Source organism: Manis javanica, chromosome 10, assembly GCF_040802235.1.
Source record: "Manis javanica isolate MJ-LG chromosome 10, MJ_LKY, whole genome shotgun sequence".
In the NCBI taxonomy this organism is placed as follows: domain Eukaryota; kingdom Metazoa; phylum Chordata; class Mammalia; order Pholidota; family Manidae; genus Manis; species Manis javanica.
Window position 1 is genome coordinate 15,709,796 of NC_133165.1, and position 23,690 is coordinate 15,733,485.

A 23,690-nucleotide genomic window follows, 5' to 3' on the forward strand; every position below is an offset into this window, starting at 1 on the left:
GAATCATATATTTTAACTATGCCTTTTTGCATTTGGGAAATATTTTAGGCTTATATCCATGGTTAGTTTAGTTAATGATGATATTAGCAATCTATTAAGCTCGAGAGTTCTGTGATAATTGAGAGCCAACCTTATATCACTAATTTTGAAGCGACATGTCTTCATACTCAGCAACTCACTCTACAGTTTAACAGGACAAGTCGAGAGCTGATGATACCTCCTGCTTCTGCCACCAGCACCTGCACACTTTGGATGGGGCCGTGATCATCACTGTAGTAACATATTGGCATTCTGATTGTAATTGTTGTTGAAGTCACAAGCAGTTTTCCTGTGGCATCATAAACAGGGGTTGGTTTGGTTTTCGGTCGTGCTGGAGCTATAAGCAAAGAAGAAATACAGTTGAATCTTTGTTTCTGAAGAGAAGAGGAAATCATTTTAAGTTCTCATTTCATGCAGGTAATTTATAGACAAGGTGATGACAAACACAAACGACAAATGAAACCATTTTGTTGGCGTACAGCAGTCATTACCCCCTCATGGTGTAATTACGTATCTAAGACTTGTCTGAGATAATGGGGCCCAGGTGTGATTGTCAGGCATCTGACTTCTCTTTACATGTTGAAAGAATTCAAATTATGTATACTCTAACTCATATATAATTTTCATGAATGTATCAAATCATACTAATATTTTACTGTTTTTTCTCTCTCCTTTAGCTGGCTTGTCAATTTCTAGACCAGCACCCCACAATTTATCTATGATAAATTTATGGAGAATATCCTCCATTCTTTTCTCCATGTTGACATTTCGTATAAAAATACATAGTGGATTCTTCTCAGTGTTTGTGTTTTTGATGAGGCTCTATTACATGTTATAATTATCCCCCACATACTGCTTTTCTTGTTTAAATATGACTTACGTCAGTCTTTCCAAGTCACCAAGCACAGGGCTAAATCATTCTCCCTAATGACTGTGTTGTACATCATGGTGTGTCTGCACTATATATATTTAATCATCCATCTAGTGATGGGAATTTACTTTTCCCTCAGGCTTTGAATTTGCTGCAATAATCAGCTTTATATGTTTAACCATATTTGCTGATTTTTAAAAATTTCTATGGAATAGATTCCTAAAAGCAGAATTTCTGGAACAATAGATATATGTATTTTTTATCATCAATAGACATTGCCAGAATAACTTCTAAAAGTGTCATGATAATTCATATTTTACCATCAATGCACACACATATCTCCAAAATCAATACTTGTAGAAGTTGTTTCATTTCAAGTTATAGCTAAATACACTAGCTGTCCAAGCATCAGCAAGTTGCTTAATCAAACATCAATATCCATATTCATTAAGTCTTTGAAAAAAGCTTCTCAACAATGCCATAAAATTGGCAACATTTCCATTTTATACATGAGGAAATGGCTATAAAAGGGAAATACCAAGATTTGAGCCGTATCACTTTGACTTGACCCATTTGTTCACTCCTCTGAGATGTAAAGGCCAGTGTGGAATTAGATGTTTAGGAAGCTTATTATGGGAAATATTGGTGAAGAATAAAGGGACAGGGAGCAGGTGTAGGTGGCAAGAGACACTCGACCACAGGTAACAGGTCAGACACCTGTGAAAGGACAGAAGGAAGGAGAGTTTCAGCAATAAATGTCTCAGGTTCTGGGAGTTCTGAGAAACTCTTAGCCGGGACAGGGGGGAACCCCCAAGAAAATGTTTCCTGTTAGAGGCATCTGGCACTGGATGTTACTATCTGACTTGATATCATGTCAAATGCAAATTTAATGAGACCACGATTAAATCAATGTAATTCCATGTCACCAATAAAATCAGGCTTTATTACTAGAGAAAAATTAAGTTCTTTAGGCCCCCAAACACTGCCACCAATACTCATGAATTTTCTCTATGTGACCTATGTAAACTGTGGAAAATCAGAACTAATCATCTTTATCTGGGGATGAGCAAAGCATCAGAAATGAGAAGTTTCACAAATGAATAAATACCTATGGTTAGCTGTGTGCCAACGCATCTGCCACTGAATAACTAAAGAGAAGCTAAGATGGTAGGATTAACTCTTCTTTGTATAGTCATTTTGTAAAATAGCTGATATTGTTGAAGACTTTGTACTTTTGTATATTCCAGGTACATAATTTATCTGGTAAAGGAAAATAATTAACACTTATAACCAGTATGACAACTGTATAAACTACCCGCTGATGAAAAGATACAATATCAGCTTCTTACAGTGAATATTTCTTATTCTTAATACTAGTTTCTAGGCACTGTCCTGTGGGTTTTTCAAAGATGATCTCTTTCAAGCCTCACAACAACCTGTGAGGTAGGAATTAGCATCACCTCCATTTTACAGGCTTATCGAGGCTAAGAAGCTTACCCAAAGTCAAACAGATGTTACTAAGTGGCCAGTCCAGGATTGAACCGCAGCGGTTTGACGCGAGACTTAGTCTAGGCAAGGCAATTTTGATCACTTGCTGTTCAGTGTTCACCAAAGACTGAGAAAAGTTACTTTTTGCTTCAGAAAGAGAAGCTATGGGTGTAATTCAAAACTAAAGGTCCATCCATATACTTCCATTTTTTTTTTTATCTCTGATGGTTTTATTACAGATTGTTAGAGAGATGACACCATTAAGGGAACGTTTTCTGTCTCAGAAAGAGAAGTTACCCTGAAGGGCTGAATGGCCCTAAATTCCTCTTCATCTTTTTTGTTTTCTGTGGACTTTTTTGGGGTAAGCCTCCAAATTATGGTTATATTTTCTATGAGAAATACCCATCAGAATATGAACTGATAGGTCTGCTTTATAGTCGAAACCATAAACTTGAATGTGTGGTAGTTCAGTAAACACTATTTGATAAACTGAGAAGAATCTGATTTTCAAGACAGAGATCAATCAAGGAATCTAATTAGAACTAGTCAAAATCTAGTCATGGGTAATTTAAACAAAGAGTTTTAAATAAATTAAAGACCAAAATAACAAGACTATAAAAATTATCTCAGAAAAGTTTTAATTTAGAGGAAAAGAAGCACAAATAGCAGATGGACATTTTCTTTCTTTAAGATGGTAATCTGCATCATTATTTAGACATTTAAGTTAGAGATTTAATAAGCATACATTAATGCATATGCATATGTATCATTTAAAAGCTTGACTACATCCTTAACTCTAATATAGAATTCAAGTTATAATTATTCTTTGATTAAAATAAGTATTTCATGTAAAGGCATCACTTATATGTACCTTTAATGTCCATGGTTATTCTCATCTGAACCTTTGGCCCTGCACCAGCACTATTGATGGCATAAACCTAAAACAAAGACATCTTGTTACTGTTGTCAAATGATTGCACATATGTGTGTATATATATGTATACATATATAAATATAATCATGTTTATATATGATTTTTAAATGATTCTACTTTTTAGAACAATTCTATATAGTCTATTATCATTTTCCTGTGCTCACTTAAACGAATACAAAATATATATAGGAAGAACAGTAACAATAAAGTAGTTCTTAAAAGTTATCTTACGATACTAAGCCCTGAGAACAAAGGCTGAATGACCTATGCAGCCCTACTGCAGAGACCGTGACAGGCTGTGGCTTCAGTTTGAACCCATAGGAGGAGTGGAGCAGAAAAGCCACTATGTCTGCTCTTCATCTACTCTGACATCTGCTCTTTCTCTCTGTAGTTAACTCTGGCTTTCTTTAAATCCATATTCAACATCCCCTTTTTTTCCTTCTCTGAGATGAAATCCTATTCCTTCAGCCTGCCAGTTTTCCTGTATTAAATCATTCCTCTGAAAGCTGGCCTTTATGCCCTTCTTCACCCCTGCCCCAAAGTATCTGACGCTGTAACCTGCATAATGCAGCATATACACATAAAGCATTTCTGTTTGTATATACAGAGGGTGATTTACACAAATGTGAATCCTTTCAATTAACTCTGTGCTTAGAAAGCTGTAGATGCAGAATCTTCCTTTATTCATTTTATCTTGCTATATAAAAAAGACTAGTTCTTGGCCAATTTCATTATATTTGATAAAAAACAAATCAGAATATAATATATTTATCAGAATTATTAATTTGTTTTATATAGTAGTAGCCCACCTTACACTATAGATATTCTGGGAATGATTTCATTGAATTAAAATTATAATAATATATATGATGTGGTGGGTACGGTAAATAAAACAAGCCCCAAAAATGTGGTTAAAAAATATCTACAGAAAATATTTATTGGAGTTTGTCAGTTTAAGAAAGGAAGTATTCAAAGTGAAAAGTGATATTATGGTTTGTTTCATTACTTTAATTTCCTTAAGGTTATACACCTAACACTGAAGTGAGACAATAAATTAAAAGTTGGGTAGCCTTTCTCAAACTGCAGTGTGCAAGAATTCACTTACAAGTACTGTTAAATGAGGTTTTGATTCAGTAGGTTGGGACATGTATGAAAGGTACATTTCTAATAAAGTCTCAAGTGTTGAGGATACTGTCAATTGCACTTTGTAAGGAATCGGAGGATTTATTTATGGTTCTTTAGATTATGAATTAGTTGTACTTTTTTTTAATCTCCTATTTTTCCTTTTATTTGCAAAAGGCAAAATGGATATAGCACTCACTGCTTACCATAACTATACATCTTTAATCCTCACAAAAATCCTATAAAGAAGTTATTATTCTTATTAGTAATTGTTCAGTTGAGAAAACTGAGATACAGATTTGAGGAAATTTCCCAGAAACAGCAAAACAGTTGAGCCAAAATATGAACTCAAATCAATTCACTCTTTTCTAACCACTGCCCTCCCTATAGTAAATCTTTCACAATGGTGGCCCATTTAATGGGATGTGTGACAATAATGCAGCAAGGCAAATTATATAATAAGATATAAAGTGAGTGAAGGAATGAAGATGTGTATGTATGTATACACACAAATTATTAATAACAGCATTCTGGCAATTATATCAATAATCATGAAGAGTTGGTAGGGTTAGTTACTAAGCTACCTGAAGGTTTAGTGAGCATTCTGTTACTTAAAAGATGATATTCTGAATCACATAATTCTATTTTAAAATTGCAAGACATACTAAAAAAATTGACAAATTTTCTGAAACAAATTGTGTTATGTGTCTAGGTGTATATATATAAAACACGCATATATGCATTCTAAAATGGATAATTTAGATTAAAGAGATATAAATTCTGTTGGCTGTAGGTATAGTTACATGAAATGAATGTGAATTTCCAACATACAAATAGTTATTTCTGCCCCTTGCCTTTGAGATTTGCTTTTCCATTTATAATTACACATAAACAGATTTCCTTTAGGCACAATTATTTCTTGACATTTCACTGCTTTTGTACTTTTAATATGCCTTTTTTGCCCTTCATTATAATTTCTGGATTTCTACTGGATTGTGAAAACTTTTTTATTCTCTCCTTATTATCATAGTACTTGCTGCATTATAATAGGAAATAAGCAATTTCACTGCTCTAAATATATTTTCTGCTGGCATGTCTCAAACAATCCCACAAAAAGATATGAGACATTGTGTGCACATAAGCTGTGGTATTCTTGACTGTTGAGTTTTTAAGCTGACTGGAGGAATAGGTGAATAATTAAAAACTATGAATGCTTACACTGATATTGTATGTATGTCCGCCTTTTAGTCCTTCTAACATTGCAATGACAGATGTGTCTGTTTTCTGGATAATACTGAGGTTATGAATCTGGACAATAGTAGGATCATCTTCTCGGTAAACCAAAGCTTGGTATACTTGGATATTTCCATTGGGTTGAGAAGGAGGAAGGAATGTTAACTGAAATTTTGTAACTTCGTCTGGTATCTTCTGAAATGTCATGTTGTTAGGTGGATCCTTGGGGACTAAAAGGAAACATTTAGACATTAATTATTAAAAAATCTGTGTTCTTTTTCATCTCCATATACAATTTTTCTTCAAATTTCCCTTTACTAAATTATCACACAAATGATTTAAACCATATAAAAAATTATGAAAATAAAGCAAAATGGCTGATGCATGCTAGAATTATTCATATCTATAGTTACAGAAACTATGACAGTAATCTACTTAGGTTACTTATTTATTTTGACTTTTAGATATACTTATTTTTATACAGAATGCATTTCTATGACTTCTTATACTTCTTTTTTAAAGATGATATGGATTTATAGGAAGTTCAAAAATAGTACCCACAGTCCCCTGCAAATCCCTCCAGCTTTCCCCAGTGGTGGCATCTTATAAACTGTAGTTTAATATCAGACCTGGAAACTCCTATTGATAGAATACTGCCAACTAGACTACAGATCTTATTCAGATTTCATCATTTTTCATTTTTTCTGTGCATGTGAGTAGTCCTAAGTAATTTCAGCCCACATATAGATTCCTGTAATCATCACCAGAGGTGAGACACAAAACTATTCCATCACCATAGAGGACCTCCCTCCTGGTAGCCCCTGCTGTGTGTGCTCTATGTCTCCCCACACCGATCATTCTTCATCTCCATAGTTCTGTTTGAGAAGGACAATAACATAATGACCTTGGGGTCCATCAGGGTTGTTGTATGTACCAATAGCTCCTTCTTTGTTATTGCTGGGTAGTGTTTCACTTTATGGATGTACCAGCATTTGTTCAATCATGAAAAACCAGTTGTTTCCAGGTTTTTTGTTACTACTTATCAACCTGCTATTCATATTCATTCACAGCTGTGAACGTAAGTTTCCAATTCTCTATGATAATTGCCTAAGAGAGATTGCTAGATCATGTGGTAAGTACATGTTTAGTTTTATAGAAGACTCAAACTATTTTCTAATGTGACTATACCCTTTTGCATTCTCATTAGCAATGTCTGAGAGATTTAGTCTCTGCACATTTTGCCAGCATTACCACTATTTTTTAAATTATTATTTGATCTGTTCTAGTAGATGCATAAGGCTATCTCATTGTGGTTCTAATTTGCATTTCCCTATCAGCTAATGATTCTGAAAATCTATCTCATCATGAGTTTGTTAATCATATTTCTTTCTAATTGGTTTTTTTGTGTTGAGTTTTGAGAGTATTTTATATATTCTAGTTATTCCAATATATTTTTGATAAATAATTAGTCTAACATATAACAGCTAAGTATCATGAAAGAAAATGATATATGTGATAAAATTATTTTGACTATATGACCTAGTTCTTGTTATACTGCATAATTAGTGTTCTCTACATAAATGACTGATTAAATAAACATATCTATTTCTATCAAATTGACACGGATATGTTTTCTATACTAAGTAGAGTGTTTCCATGAGGAAGGTTGTTAATAATTGGCTGTCAATTGTTCAGATGCCCAAGCTTTATTATCTTGCAAACATCTTTATAAATAATATCCTGTAGCAAGCAAGAGAAATGTCAATAAATAACAGTGAGGGAAAAAGAGAAGCATATAAACATGTTATTATGCCAAATATCACATTTTAAGTGGAAAATGCATAGCTAAAGAAAAGTTTAAATTCATTCGACACATACTTTCACAAGATTCTCTCTCTTATTATACATTTTTATGACACATAAGAAATCTATTTTCTTTTTAAAAGAGATGTCTCTAAAAATAGGATCAGATTTGAAGTCAGATAAGTCAATGCTGGAAAATTCTTATCCTCCAAATATCTTTGGTTTTATGTCTGGAATTCTACTCTGAGCGATTTAGTCAAAATTTGTTAAACGATCATATCCTTGGGAGAGGTAGCCTATTAAGATCTAACAATCAATGCTGCACGGTACGAATGTGAATAAATTGAGCAGCATATTTACTCACAGATAGGTGGGATGCAGGAACAGTGCAAAAATATAAAGAAAATGGATATCTGGGATGTGTAAGGCAGCAAAGGAAAACTAGTGGGCAGTGTAGGGGTGCTAAGGATAAGGTGCATCTTATAATTTAGACCCGCAACTTTATAGACAAACGTATAGCATAATGAAAAACTATCTAAACTATTTTTGCCTCCTATACTTACCTTACAGATAGCAACAAATAAACTAGAGCAATACATGCCTTCATGTGCTCTTTCTAAAGAGATACCTGGTGGCAAAGAACATCAAGGGTCTCAGGAGGAGAGGGCAGGCAAGTTCTGGGTGGCCGACTTTCCACATTTAATTCTTATGGTTATAATCAGACCCTGTTCACAAAAACTTGAACTTGACATTTATTAAATAGATTATATAATAAAACAATAAAACATGTCACTTGACTAGGCAAAAAAAAAAAAAAAAGAAAAAGAAAAACAACAACACACATATGGTGGGCATGACCTGGACTCTAATTTTGAATTTCTGATTATTAAAAAATAGACTATTATTACCTTCATGGACACTGAAACATGGGGCAGAAATAACTAAAATGGAATTTTAGATGAAGCATTATTGGTTATAGACAGTAGAAAAAATAATCTCTTAGGCAAGGTAACTCAATTTCCAAAATATTTGGTTTTTAAATAAATGCAAAAAATACAACTGGCTACTTCCTTTATTGTGCACTGACTTGTTTCTATGTCTACAAGAACTGATTATTCTACTTAATTCCACTTTGCCTCAAAAATGTAAATAGAAAGCTTCACTTTTGTCAATCACAGTGGATCACTGAATTTTGTATTTTATATTTTCTACATTTCAAGAATTTCTTGTTACACATACCTTCTAAGGGGTGGGGTGTGACAAACTTTAAGAGATCAAACTCTCAGTTTTTAGTAATGATGAAAAATACTCCTTACCTGATTCTAAAGTGGTAACAATCATTTCCACACTGGACTTCCCTTCTCCCCAAACAACACTAATGTTTCCAGTGAATGCAGTGATCACCACAGAATACCTTGTGAAGATTTCCAAGTCTTTAATTTCTATGGTTTTATTTTCTTCATTTGATTTGATGATGGAAATATTAAATTCATCACTATCTACCTATAAGGAAAAACAGCTAGTAGTTAAAGAAGCATCGCTTGAGCTCCAACTCAAAGCAGAATAAGACAAAACTACATGCGGTGTATTTATCTAGCCAAGATTTAAATTATTGTTTTTTCTACAATCAGATTGCCCTGGGAAATTTAAAGTGCTCTCTTAATAGTTTACAAATTAGCAATTATTTCAACAACTGAAAGCAAAATGAAATGAACAAAAAAAAAAAGTCAACCACAATCAATCAACCTATTTAATGAACATGCAGAAATCATCTCTGTAGTCAAAGAAACTCTACATCCTACTCCAAAGTTCTATGGAAGAAAGAATATAGATAGGTTTGAATACCAACATGCTCACTTAATAGCTCCTGTAACATTGGAAAACTCAGTTGTACGTTCAGTGTTTTACTTTCTGTAAACTTGGGATGATAACATTTATAGAGATTTGTCAAAATTTAGAACAAATAGGTCTGAAGTAGCTGGGACAGAGATTTTGGTACTTTCTTGACTATGACCTACAAAAAGAAAACACATTATGTAATATAATTCAGGATGTGTGTATATGTGTGTTTATGCTCATATCTATACTTTGTAACTGAAAACAATGTTCAGATACACAACTTTTTTCTGAAAGGCATTCTGATATTTTTTTGCTCTTTTAAATTTTATTTGAATTCATTAAAAATTCTAGTCATTATCACAATTTGAAAAACTCTGATCTAACATTATACATGGCACTGTGGACAATGACTTAATTATGGATGTCACAATTATTAGATGTGCACAGATGACTATACCTAGGTGTGTTAAATTTGTATTAAATAAATTAAGTTGTTTAGTTTGTTCAAACATAGTCAATCTTTGATGTAGAGTCTGGCCTATTCACTGTCGGGATTAAAACAGCTACGGTTTTGTGCACTAAATAGAAGGGCCTTTTTTGAGATCAACATCAGAAAATTCAAACTCCTGTGATGCAAGCTACGTGCTTGTACCTGAATGAAATACTTAAAGCCAGGTTGTTTACAATGTTTGTCCTATGAAGTTCATTTTAAACTTGACCCTCCCTTGCAACTTTTGAAAGATTTCTTTGGTTCAATATTTCTTCAAATGCTCTTTACTAAAAGTATTTTTTTTAACTAAAAGTAGCTGTTTCTATGAGAAACACAATGAAAGGCTGATAAATAATGTCAGCATTGCAAAATCAAATAGATTGTTTCTACCTTAAGACTTCCACTTCTCTAAAGTGGCAAAAAAACAATCAATGCAAGGATCCTATTGATCAAGTGCATGTACCTACTGGTAGAGAGTGTGAGATTCAATTAGCTGTCAACATTTAAACACATATAAACCTGGCTTTTAATGTTTCCCTTAAGACTAGGCTTGTAGTCATGCTGGGTAACAATTACCTAGAGGTGAGTGACTGCTGACTCCTAAAATGGAACATTTGTCTCCAAGTCCTCTCCAATGAAGCCACTCAGTGGCCTTCATTTTGTCTGCTCATTTACATTGCTTGGCTGATTGCTATTTCTATTTGAACTCTAATTTTATAGAATTTAGGTGAATCCCTCAGGATTCCATAGCTACTTAGTAGCTGAGACAGGATTTTCCCTCAGGTCTTTCCACAGCCCAGATCTCTCTACAAGACCACAAGCTCACTGGGCCTGCTCTCTTCAAGTAAAATTAAACTATTTCAGCGTTTTTCATGAAACAATGGATGACAAACATTGAGCAGTAAAAATATGACAAAACATGCATGTTATCTCCTGTATCTTAAAAAATAGAACCCAAATGAATGTTGAGTCCTCAAATAGAGCACATACAGAAATTCATTATCTTTATTCACTAAACCTAGTCTGCCTTTGTTATTAACCGTTATTTTATCCACTTACCCAGGACTCAAACCTCAGATCTTTTGAACCCATCATTTCTCTTCAATCAAATCCAAGTTGGCTCATATCATATTTGATCACCTAGTATTCCTATCATGAAGTGTCTCCCATGGCTTTCAAAAGGTGGTGGTTGTGTTTGCCATGTCAGGACTTACATACTCCTTCAATTTTTTTTCCTTTCCCTGCCCAACCTGCACCCCTCCCCACCAGGCAAACCCTTATTCATTCCTCAAGTCCCAGAACAAATTTAACCTACTCTGTGAGTCTCCTCTATATCCTGTGTCCCCCATAACAGGCACTTTAATTATTTTGTTAGTTATAATTCCAGCGTTTTTCATGAAACTGCATACCTACAGTTTTTTTCACACTCTACAATTACTTGTTTATATTCTAATGTTTCCCTGTAGAGTACGAGCTAGTTGAGAGCAAAGCATTGTTTCTCATCCTTGTCTTGGTAAATTGAAGCAGTAAATATTTGTTATTTTGAAAATATTAGGGATCCATGAACAAAGGACTACAAAATGCATCAATTTCCTGTAGAATCAGCCAGGGTGGTATATCTGTGCCCATGTGTCTTTATTTAAGATTGCCAATTTTTGCTTAATTTGAGGTTTCCAGGATAAGTTTTATGCCCTTGTGGCTAGTATTTGGCAAAGGTCCAGCTGAGCCAAATCCTAAATTCATGAACATATTCTTCCCTGGCCTGGGAGTCAATGATTTTTTTTTTTTTGAGAGGGCATCTCTCATATTTATTGATCAAATGGTTGTTAACAACAATAAAATTCTGTACAGGGGACTCAATGCACAATCATTAATCAACCCCAAGCCTAATTCTCAACAGTCTCCAATCTTCTGAAGCATAACGAACAAGTTCTTACATGGTGAACAAGTTCTTACATAGTGAATAAGTTCTTACATGGTGAACAGTACAAGGGCAGTCATATCACAGAAACTTTTGGTTTTGATCATGCATCATGAACTATAAACAATCAAGCAGATATGATTATTTGTTTGATTTTTATACTTGATTTATATGTGAATCCCACATTTCTCCCTTATTATTATTATTATTTTTTAATAAAATGCTGAAGTGGTAGGTAGATACAAGATAAAGGTAGAAAACATAATTTAGTGCTGTAAGAAGGCAAATGTAGATGATCAGGTGTGTGCCTGTAGACTAAGTATTAATCCAAGCTAGACAAGGGCAACAAAACATCCATGGATGCAGAAGATTTCTCTCAAAACAGGGGGTGTGGGGTTCTAAGCCTCACCTCTGTTGATTCCCAATTTCTCACCTGATGGCCCCCCTGCAACTGTGCCTGTCTTAGGTTGTCCCTCCCTTGAGGAATCTTACCCGTCTCTGGCTAACCAGTCATCTTCCGGGGCCATACAGGGAGATGTAAAGTTGGTAAGTGAGAGAGAAGCAATATTGTTTGAAAAGGTTAGCTTTTTACTTCTTTGCAGATTTATGCCCTGTGGGGGAGCCAATGCTTCTTGCAGGTAGATAGTTAAATATTCATGAAATGAGCTGCGGATAAGCTCTCTAAAGAAAGTGACCACATCAGACTTGTTCAGCACTACATGCCCAGCACCTCTCGCAGTGCTGGGTGTACCTACAAGTGTGTGAATGACGCAGGAAAGAAGGAACTAAATGACTACTCAGGCCCAAGAATCCCAGGGAAACTGCGACAGACTAAAATCTGTTTTGAATTCTTGTATCTTTGATCCAAAGGGGTTTTGCTGAGCATATATTTCAACTTGGCAAATTTTATTTGCTAGCTGATGATTTTTCCTGTCTCCTGTCACACCACTGTCTGCTGGTTTGAACCCATCATTTCTCTTCAATCAAATCCAAGTTGGCTCATATCATATTTGATCACCTAGTATTCCTATCATGAAGTGTCTCCCATGGCTTTCAAAAGGTGGTGGTTGTGTTTGCCATGTCAGGAGTTACATACTCCTTCAATTTTTTTTGATCACCTAGTATTCCTATCATGAAGTGTCTGTACTTGTACTTGTACAGGATGTACATATTCCCTATTTGGGAAGTTATGATCATCTCTGCACCTCAGTTTCACTTAATACAAAATGAAGATAATAATATTTATACCAAAACATTAGATATGATTAGATAATGCATATGAGGAGGCTAAAGAAACTGATATGAAATAAGCAATTATAATATTAGCTACCTTTCCATCCTCTTTTTACCTTGCTTATTTTAAATCTCAAGAATGCTAAAAGATGACATTATAAATCACTTTTTAAAATGTCTTACTTTTCCTTTCTTTAAAAGCACAAATTCAAAGAAAGAACTATTTTCATTAATACAGTCTTTTGATAGAAAGTCATGTTATCACTTTATAACTTGCTTTTACTGCATATTCCCAGAGCATTCATCATTTGTATTGATTATTTCTGGCTATTTATGAACTAAAACTCTTCACAAGTGTGCTTCACAGGTAAAAAAGGAACATAAGCTGCAGACTGAATTGGAAAACAAATGGACCAATAATCCCTTAAATTTTCTTTTAATCTGGGAAAGTCTTTTGAGAGAGAAATATTTCCATTTAAAAAATAACCTAAAATCATAATAAAACCATAAAGGTTAAACAAGAGACAAAAACACCAAGAAAGGTGGAAGAGAAGTCACCATAAATTACCTCATTTAATGCATTAGATGCTACCTGAAGATGCTGGTCATCACCCAGGAAAACCCAAGCCCGTGCCAAAGGGGTTTTCCGGTCCTCATCTTAGCTGGCACTCTGCATTACACCGCTGAGCTCCTTGTTTCAGGGAAAGGCTTGCTGCTCGTGCTTGGGTTTCCTTCTGTCTGCATGGCTACTCCAGCTACCGCCTTCTCGGCCTCTCTTGTAATGGTCTGTACTCCCCAGGGTACTGTCCTCAGGTTGGTTCTTGCAGAAGCGGATCTCACTCTACACGCTCCGTCCTTAACCTCATCTCATCCTAGCATGGCAGCGCTCGCCTAGGAGCCACACTTCTTAGGTTCCTATGGGGAACCCTAACAGTGACAGCACCTGCGGGACCCCCGCGCATCTCAAACTCAGGGCCGCTGGGGCTCATTCATTCCTTTCCTCCACAAACCCACTTCGGACAATTTTCCAAGTCACATGCCTTAGGGTCATCCTCGAGCATCCTTTATACTCACCATCCACGATTTTTTTTCACCAAATCCCGTAGACTTAAATGATTCTTTCATTCTGTTTCCTCACTACATTTCCTTGACCCTTATCTTTTCTTCCCAATTCACTCTTACAGTTACCTGCTCCATGCTTAATTTTTGCACCCCTAGGGCTGCTCTAAAACTACCCGCTCCGGTAAAAATAGACGCCTCTATCCCAACACTGCTTTAATTCCTCAGTAGGCACTCACTGCCTATAGCGTGAAAGCCAGACTTGGTACCCATGTACAGTCAGCATCCTCACCTAACTTCCTCTCTCGGCACTCTTCTTGAAGGCTCGCTCCGTTCCTGAATGACTGACGGACTAGCTTTGTTTTGGATGAAACCCATTTTTCACACTTCTCTTAGCATTTCTTTTTCATGTTCTGACTCAGTTACTTTTTCAAGAGTGAGCCCTCCTGTTATCTTGTATGGGAGCTATTTCCCCTAATTCCTTCTCTTTGTTCCTTTTGTATTGTGGGTTCTTTGTGATTGAATTTTAAGTCAACGTATTATTATCAACTTAACCACTTGTTTATATACGTCATCCATATTCTGAGGATAATACCCTGGGATGAACAATGATGGTCACAATGCTTCATTTACATTTACTGAGCACTTACTACGTGTCAGGTAATGTTTTAAGTTCTATGCACATATTTATTAATTTGATCTCACACACAAATTCTCTGCATCCTGACTTCTATTATCAATCTTTATTTTGCAGACGTGGACACTGAAACCCAGACAAGTTAAGTAAGTTGTCTAAGGTCTAACAGAGTTAGGATTAAAGTTCAAATAGTCTTTGTTCCAAAACCTGTTTTCTTAACCATGTTCTGCCTTTGCAGATGAGATGTGCCTTACCGATTTGACGTCTATCAGATAGAAAGTTGGTCCAGTAATGACGGCAGGTTCACTCCAGCTGATACTGATGCTAGAAGCTGACGTTGCTGCTATGAACACATTTTCAGGAGGACCATCTGGAGCTGTGGAAACAGAAAATTAATTATCCTGCTACATTAGAGTTAGTATTTGCAACAGTACAAAACAGAAAAGACCACGAGAAAAGGATATTTTAAATAATTATACATTAATTTATAGTTCACAGCACTGGCAAATCTAAAGGTGTAATTCCTCTCAAATAATTACTGTACATAAAGAACTTCCACGCCAGAGATTAATGATCATGAATATAGGATTTTTAAGCGCAAAATGATATTTTGAAAAGAAATTGTTACTATTGCTAAAATAAGCCTTTTTTGATAAATAGTTTTATTTTAAAGCAGCCTAACAATGTTAAGAAAGCTTACAAAAACATATTTGACTATAGAAAAATGAAACCCAAGCAACAAATTACACTGAACATGGGCTGTCTTACGAATGTAAATTGGGTTGGTTTTATTTTCACTGAGGGGGTGACATGGAAAATAGGTTATACGGACAACTCTTTTTCTTACAAATGTAAACATTTACCAACTTCATTAAGATTCCAAGCAAATTCTTTAATTTTTTCTACTTTTATTATTGTTGCTTTTTTATCGAGTGCAAAATAAGAGATAATATGTTTAAGGAATTGAGTGCTGAAAACCCTTACGTAAAACTTCAATTTGTGAAACTGCTAGGAATTAGAAGAGTTTTTAATATGTTAAGAAGGATTTAGTTACAGTTAATTTGACATAGACCTTCACCTAGTCATCCACATCTCTGTCCTCCTATGACCCCTAGTCAATTCTAGGGACATTAAATATTGGGGGATAAATATATCCTAGTATTTATGATTTTTTAAATCCACATGAGCAAATACTGAACAAATATTCCTGAGAAGACATAAAGAAGAAAATAAAACTGAGATAGAGGATGTAGTGAAAGCTAATTTGCATATTAATACTGGGAGAATATGGATCAAATTCACAACAGCACATTCAGGAACAGATACTGAGACTATGGAAGGAGATGCTAAATTTGGGTTTGTGCTCACAGTGTCTGAGAAACTCACAAGGATTGAGATTCCTACCTGGCAATGGGAGAAATTAGCCTAGAACTAGGAATACAGGACCGGGACGGAAAGGGGCTTTTTAAAAAGTTTCAGATAATTCCTTACAAGTTGGGATAGTATAAATATGGCAAGTGTATGTGGTACAAATGAGTCAGATGCTCTGAAGAGAGTCAAAAAGCTTATTTCAACACCATTTCAATACTAGATAGGTATTTAAGATGTTAATAGTAGTGACAATCTTTGAACTGTGAGTGAGTTAACTGGTACTCAGAACATGTCTCCAAGACAAATAACGCTTCGTACGGAACTTAAGTGCCCAACTCAGCCCATAAAAATAATTTTTAACAGTAAATTTGAAACACTTTAAAACAGTATTCCAATGTTACTGTAGAGGAATCTGGCAAATATGTATATAGAAGTTTCTGTAGAATATGCCTTTGGAACGCCATTCCTATCTTCCGATTGTTACTTCGTTAACCCTTGTGCAATACGTGGAACACTGACTCAGAGATCCAGTCCGTCTGGCCCAGAGAGGCATCCAGGGAAAAAGTGAAGGAGGTCACTCCAGGATCCCTCAATTTGACAAGCCGAGAGATGCTAATAATGATGACAGAATTGGGTACATTTCTTTGTTAACTTATGTAGAAAAGATTGTGCAATCTCAGCACTTAAACATCTTCTGCATTTCCTGAGATCTTCAGTCTTATTACCTTTAACTTTATGATCTTAGATTTATGAACACTTCCTTAAATTATGGCAAAATTCACTTAATTACGTGAGAAGTGGGAGCTATGAGAGCTCTCCCGCCACCAGCATCATGAATTGCTTCTGATGCCCTCACAAAATGATGCACTTCCTCTTCAGGAGTGGCAACCCTCTTTCCTCACCAAACTGAACATTTCTCAGAAGCATTTTGCCCACTTAACAGGCAGCAGCTGAACAAATGGCAGCTCTGAATCTCTTTATTCAAAATGTTAAATGAGGAGTGGGTGAGCTGCAGGACCAGGCACATGATCATTGACCATTCTTACATACTTTCCTCCTGGGGAATTCTGCTCTGAAAAATGTTAAGATATTTTGTGGAACTTAATAGCCTACCTTCTGCCTTTGACTCCATAAAAAGGGGGTGGACTAGAAGCTAAACAAATGTATGAAGGCATTTATTAACTATTTAATAGTGTTGTATTTAATATTTATCAACGTTTTTGCAAGCACTGCCTTCTAGCTCTGTAAGAACCATGAGGAGAGGGACAGTTTTCTGATAAGCCTACACTTCACGTGATATTAGATGGTAAAATATTTTAGCCTCCCTTTTTTAAAATTTATACCCAAATATTCCATTGGCTTTTGATCAACCAACAAGTATTTATTGAGCACCTTCTATGTGTCAGGCACTGGGAAGACACAAAGCCTATAGAAGGGATCAAGGTAGTTGTGGACCGAGCTGTACAGATAGAGCTTCTAGTATTGAACTGCTCTTCCTCACCCAGCAAATGTTCATTGGACACCTACTATGCGGCAGTTATTTCTGAGGTGCTGGAGAGACCAGCAAGACAAAGATCATGCATGGGACCTCTGTCTTAGTGGAGGAAGTTAAGTAACATACAGGAATAGTATAAAAATTTAGCGAAATTAATATATAATATGCAATAAATTATATACCATGTTAGGAATTAGTATGTACTATGACAAAAAAATGAAGCAGGATAATGGGGATGGAGATATTGATGGGAGTTGCTATTTTATATATGGTGGTCAGGGTTTGCCTCTCTAAGCAGGTGACATTTAAACAAAGACTTGAAGGAGGTTAAGGAGCACTGGAATGTTTGAAGGAAGAATGTCATAGGTGGGAGAATGGCCAGTGCAAAGGTCCTGAGGCAGGCTCATGCCTGGTGTGTTCTAGAAATAACAAGGAATGGAGTGAGGCTGGAGCCAAGGAAGTTAGAATGAGATTCAGAGAGGAAATGGGAGCCAGGCTGTGTGGTTTACAGCCAATCTAAGGTCTTTGTGAGAATTGCTCTCTATCATGGACAACAGAGACAAATGCCATGGTTTATTATCATGAATTCCAAGGCACCTCCACAGATTTTGACTCATGGTATATAACGCATAACAGAAAGATGGGTCAAAATTAATTAGATCACAAGAGGACAAATTATCCCCAGAATCTATTTGATTCATATACCTCAATGAAATATCCCAACTTGATGAATGTTGAGACTACACTTTGAAACCTCACTCATTCCTAAAGGCAGCCAGAGTGGTATGTCATCAAATATCACAAGCAGCTTACTGAGAGTTTTCTGTGCTTCAGCTGATAAGATTTTTCTGTAACTGTGTTGAGGGTAGCTTGTGTTTGGAAATCCTTCTATGTTTCTCTACTCTGAGGTTTGGCTCTTTAGGGTCAGAACTGAGGACAGATCCACTTCCCAAGGGTAACCCCTGGCTAGTCTTGCAAGTACATCTATAGAACAGCTCAGAAAGCAGTATAATGTTTTGTTTCAGCTTCTCATCTTTTTAGCAAAATGTCAACCCTGCAATCATTCCTTTAGTATTAGCAATCAAAGCCCTCATCAAGGAGTGTCTACTGCCCCACGCAGAGTGGAGAGAAAATTGACATTCTGAGATTATTCTGGTACATACTAACCACTATTACTAAACATTTTAAGTTCTGTACACTAATCAATCATTATAAAATGTCCTGGTATTTAGCTCCTTGCTGAGTTGTGCTTTAATGCCATTTCTTGAACTTTTCCCAGTCTTTTCTTTCTTTGCTTTTTAAGAACCAAATACTTCAAATAATGTTTTGATTTTCAGTAAACTTGATGAAATTGCCTGTTTTGTTATACAAATATTCTTGTGTTGAATCCTTTGTGAAAAATTTCTCATAGCATGTATTATATTCTGTTTTCTTGAAGAATCAGAATATGGTAGAATAAGAACTCTTAAATATGAACTAAAAAATAGAAGTAAATACATACAAAACTGAACTGACACTTGAATATACTATAAGCATGTAACACATAACTGAATATACATTTCAACTCTATGAAACAATGAAAGGTAGTCATGTGGTTAACTCAGATAATTTAAAGAATTTACAAGACCAAAATGCTCACCTCTATTATAAAACAGCATCTAGTTATCTTAATATTATCTGAATATTGTGGCATATTTTTAGGCAGTATCTTCAGGTTTCTTCTAGGCAATTTCACTTGGAATTTATCAAAATTCCAAAAATACATAATAAAATATATCCAGTATTATTTTTCTCTTTTATTCTAGCAATGGTAAACTATTATTAAAGTCACATCATAAGAGGGAATGCAAAATTACAATTATAAATGTCAGCTAACAAAATTAAGGAAGCTTAAAGCAATAAAGGTATAAAGAGTTGAAAACATGCCAGTTTAAAAGCTTAGTAACATATAAGCATCTTCGGGAGACTTTGTTGGTCTCCCCATAAACTGTCACATTCTGATTTAGGATTGTTTGTGAAATGAATCTAGTCAGTAATGGGCCAAGATATCACTATACCCTTTCTCTTATAAATCACAGCAATTTACTCAGTAGGAATGATCTATCCTTATTTTCATTCCCCATAATCCAATCACTTCCTCTCATCCCCACTTTTCCCCTGGTTTTCACAATAATGCATTTTCTGTAACTAACAACCATCATTTCCTGATTATCATGCTTCTATCCTTGCACAGGAATGTGGGTCTTATGTGGGTCAGGGTCATCTTTCCCATCCATCTGTGTCCCCATGCCAAGTGTGTTAGCTGAAAGGTGAGCCTGGATAGACCATCATTTTGCCTAGTATATATAAAAGTTTACATGCCCCCAAACCTATGGCACTTTGATTAAGAACCATCAGATTCTGGTGTGTCTAATACTATACTTTCAGAACAAGCACACTCAAAGACTTATTAACAAGTTTGCCTTCTGCAGGTCCCTGTAAATTTAACTGAATGATGAGGAATGTTGCAGAAAATACTCTACGGCATTTAGTGCAACATGGTGTAGTGACTTTCCTGAAATAATAAACATAAATAAATGAATGATTTGACACCAACTCACAAGATGGAAAATTTTGAGCTCTGTGCCACATGTGATTTAAACTGTACATCTATTTGAATTTCAGTTGTTTAAAGTTTATTTAAACAGTCCACCCCTTCATGGTATTTTAGTTTCTGGATTGGGTACAGTGGACCACCAGAGTCTTAGCTGCTATCATCACTAAATGAAGCACTCCATTCTTTCTCAGCTTATGCAAGTTTTAAAACCCTCCAGTATGCAAGTCGGCTCTGATTCAGCACACGAAGGAGAATCAGCTCTAAGCGTTAGGTGTCTCTCGGGACTAGAGGAAATACAATTGGCTGGGTGGCTTAGTTGGACTCCCTGCATCTTAAACAATTCACAGTGTCAAGGGTCCTGAAGTTCAGCAATTATCTTGGCCATATTTATGCAGGCTTTTATAAGAGCATCTCAGGACATAGCTTGCTGGTTATAATACTGCACTAATTGGCTACCACTTCCCCGGTGTTGAATGTTCCCCTACAGCTGGTGATGACTTCACTGCCTAATCTTGGATACTACTGTGGTGTATGAAATATTCCCTACCATTTTACAAGATTTTAATTTTGTCTTACAGTTAGATTTCCCAATAGCAAACTGGCATCCCAAAGGGCAAATATTACAAGCCTAAGAATCTATCCAATTAGACTATTGGTAAGTATTGAAAATGATTCATGTGTGTCCACAGTATTAGACTTCATTGTACGGCCATTTTCCTTGACACTTAATGAGCAGCTTTCTGAGTCATTTCAGGTTGGCTTAAGTTGAAAAAAACTACAGAATGAAAAAACTCACTTCCCATATGCTAAGCATTGACAGGTAAGAATGAAAATATTATTTTATCAGTACTATTGCTTTTAGATCAGGTAAGGCATCATTTTCTAGAATAGTATTATGTTTATAAAAACTTTCTACAACAGTGGTTCTTAAAATATACTCCCCATACCCATTGTATCAATGTTCCCTGGGAAGTTGTCAGAAAAGCAAATTCTAAGGTTATACCCAGACTTACTGAATCGAAGCCCAGGGCAGGGCCCAGCACTCGGCAGAGTAACAAGCCCTCCTGAGGATTCTCATGCCTGTGGTACAGGTTTTAAGCACCCTGCTCTACAACATCATCATACCACTTTAAAAAGCAGTGCCATTGCTTTTTAGATTAGATGGACAATGATTACAACTCTCGGCAACAAGGTCAGAAAGGGGAGTTAAATTACTGCCTCCTTAAGGCTGTGGAGGTAGTGGTGGTGGGCTTGGGAGCTGGTGACAATAAAAATGTACATCCAAACACTCCAGAGACTGGTCTCCTTCCACTACTCATTTACTTTAATTCTGGAAAACTGTAAAGAGGCATCTCCCCACTGTTGCTCCCTCCAATTCCTGAAGTATCTAGAGTGATAACAGGCCATCAAGTTTCATAAGAACATAAGAAAAACGCATCAGTTCTATGGTGACTTGAAGCTCCGTGTAGGAACAACCTAGGATAATTCAGGTAAGGCCACCACTGCAATGGATGGTTAGGACCTGGATAAATGTTGCTACTTTGTCCTTCCATTCATTGTATGCAGTTATGATCAGAGTAAAATAACTACCAAGGGTGTCATTAAAGAGCAAAGAAACCACAAGTGTAGTTTGAGGTGATGTGTGATAGGCAAAGTCTATTCAATTTGTTTGGGAACGTAGGATGATTAGATTATCTACTAGAAGCTTCTATGATAACTCCAGGTCTTTCTTAGTCCCAGGTATCAAAGCTAACATCACATGGTGACAATCCTTAAAATTTCCAACTGTTTGGTTTTTCGTGCTTTTGCAGAAAAAGAACTTCCTTTTGCTAACACAAAGGGGATTTCAAAACATTTTTATTTATATCCTGGAAAATTTGCTTAACAATCTGGCAAAGCTTTTTTGACATTAAATATAGAATTTAAATGCTTTAATAAATAGTTTAATTTTATAGGTCTAATATTTTTTCCTTCAAATTATGATTTCACCTGAATACCTTCTCTCTATAATCCTGCTAAGGAAGGCTCCACCTCTTCATACTTTCATACCACCACGAGGCTTCACCCAAGTCCTCTTCAAGATCTACTAGGAGTCTCCACTCTAGGAATGAAAGAAGCTTGTGAATGAACCACCCGTGTATAAAGCTCTTAGAACAGAACCAGCCTGCATCATAAATACTCCATAAGCTCAGCTTATGGAGTAACTATCCAGCAAAAAGCGCTTTCAATTCATTTCCTGGGCCCAACCATAAAGTGCCGTAAGCCACCAGGTACAGCAGTTCTGTGGCCCTTTCAGAACTGGGAGTTATCCACAGTCAAATCAGAGTTCTCCCCACTTTCTTAGCAAATACTGAAGAAAATGGAGCTAAATTTTTGTTGATCCAGGACCTCCTACTGAGGCAGACTTGAACTGAGGTCACTGACCAAAAGTCACAAAGAATCGAGCCTACTTTACATTTCCTTTTGAACTAAAAGGAAGAGGATTTTTCAGAAGTGCCAAAATAAAATGTACTCCGTTGTTTGTTCATGGACTATCAACCTGTTATGATCTCACTGTGCTATACAAGGTTTCTCAGAAATGTCACAATAAGTGCAGTTTGAGACAAATAAATGAGAGAATTCATTTGAACTTTTAAAAGATAAATGCAGGTAGTAACTGGGGACAGATTTTTTTCTCCTTTCTTTTTTCCTTATGATAACTGCGTTTTCTATAATATGGATGATTTAAAAAAATATAACAGTGATAATACTCCTAATAGCCTTTGAATTTTAGTGTTATGCTGAAAAACACATTCTATATGCTTATGTAATAGGATTTCAAAATGTTCTTTTTAAACTTCTTTAAGACTTAGTAAACTTGTCAAAAGCTCTTTTGAATTAAGTATATAGCTGAATGCTTTGTTAGATAATTATATATATACTTACTACTATGGTTTCACCCAAATAGCTTCTCTTTGTAATAAGCCCAAAGTTAGACATTGTTCTCCTGTTTCTTCACAGACTATCAACCTATTATTGATCCCACCTTGCTATACAGATTCTAAACAGTTTATCTCAGTTAATCATTTAGATACTAATGCTTCAACTCATGCTGAAATAGGCATTTATTATTTTTCTTCATTGTTTGAAATCCTTCTGTATTTACTAAATGCACATTTTTTTCTATATGCAGTAATTCAGACTTATGTTAATTAATGAAGAGGAAAACTAAAAAAAAATGGATACAAAATGGACTGGCTTTGTAAAATAAAATATGCTAAATATGTCAAATAAGGACAGTAACCGACTGGGAGAATCAATTCTGGCAATAAGCATGCAAGTATTCAAAAGACAAACTATAGACAAAAAGTAGTTGGAGAAAATTAGTATGAACTATTTTGCAATACAGAAAATTTCAACATTGAAATACTTTCACATTAAAGTCAAATGCCTTCCTTGAGTCCAAATGCCATATTCATTCTGTCTTAGATGTCAAGTAGGCGCAGAGGGTAGAAACATACATAAGCCATGATCATCTGGCCTTCTCTGCTTTAAAAAGCGCAGTTCTCAAAAGAGAGAA

At 35.6% G+C, this 23,690-nt stretch overlaps 1 protein-coding gene and 1 long non-coding RNA gene across 2 annotated transcripts in view; one reads left to right on the top strand and one right to left on the bottom strand.

Annotated features, from left to right (window-relative positions):
* PTPRQ (protein tyrosine phosphatase receptor type Q) overlaps positions 1-23,690 on the bottom strand; it is a 198,873-nt gene that overhangs the window by 51,972 nt on the left and 123,211 nt on the right. Inside the window, exons 29-33 of the mRNA XM_073214156.1 lie at positions 14,924-15,045; positions 8,807-8,993; positions 5,673-5,917; positions 3,270-3,336; positions 218-376 (exon numbers count right to left, since the gene is read on the bottom strand). Coding sequence (XP_073070257.1) covers positions 218-376; positions 3,270-3,336; positions 5,673-5,917; positions 8,807-8,993; positions 14,924-15,045 — 780 coding nt within the window. The remainder of the gene's footprint in view (positions 1-217; positions 377-3,269; positions 3,337-5,672; positions 5,918-8,806; positions 8,994-14,923; positions 15,046-23,690) is intronic.
* On the top strand, positions 20,958-22,561 carry LOC118970964 (uncharacterized). Its single transcript, XR_012121987.1, has 2 exons — positions 20,958-21,621; positions 22,152-22,561. It is a non-coding gene; the product is annotated as an uncharacterized lncRNA (long non-coding RNA).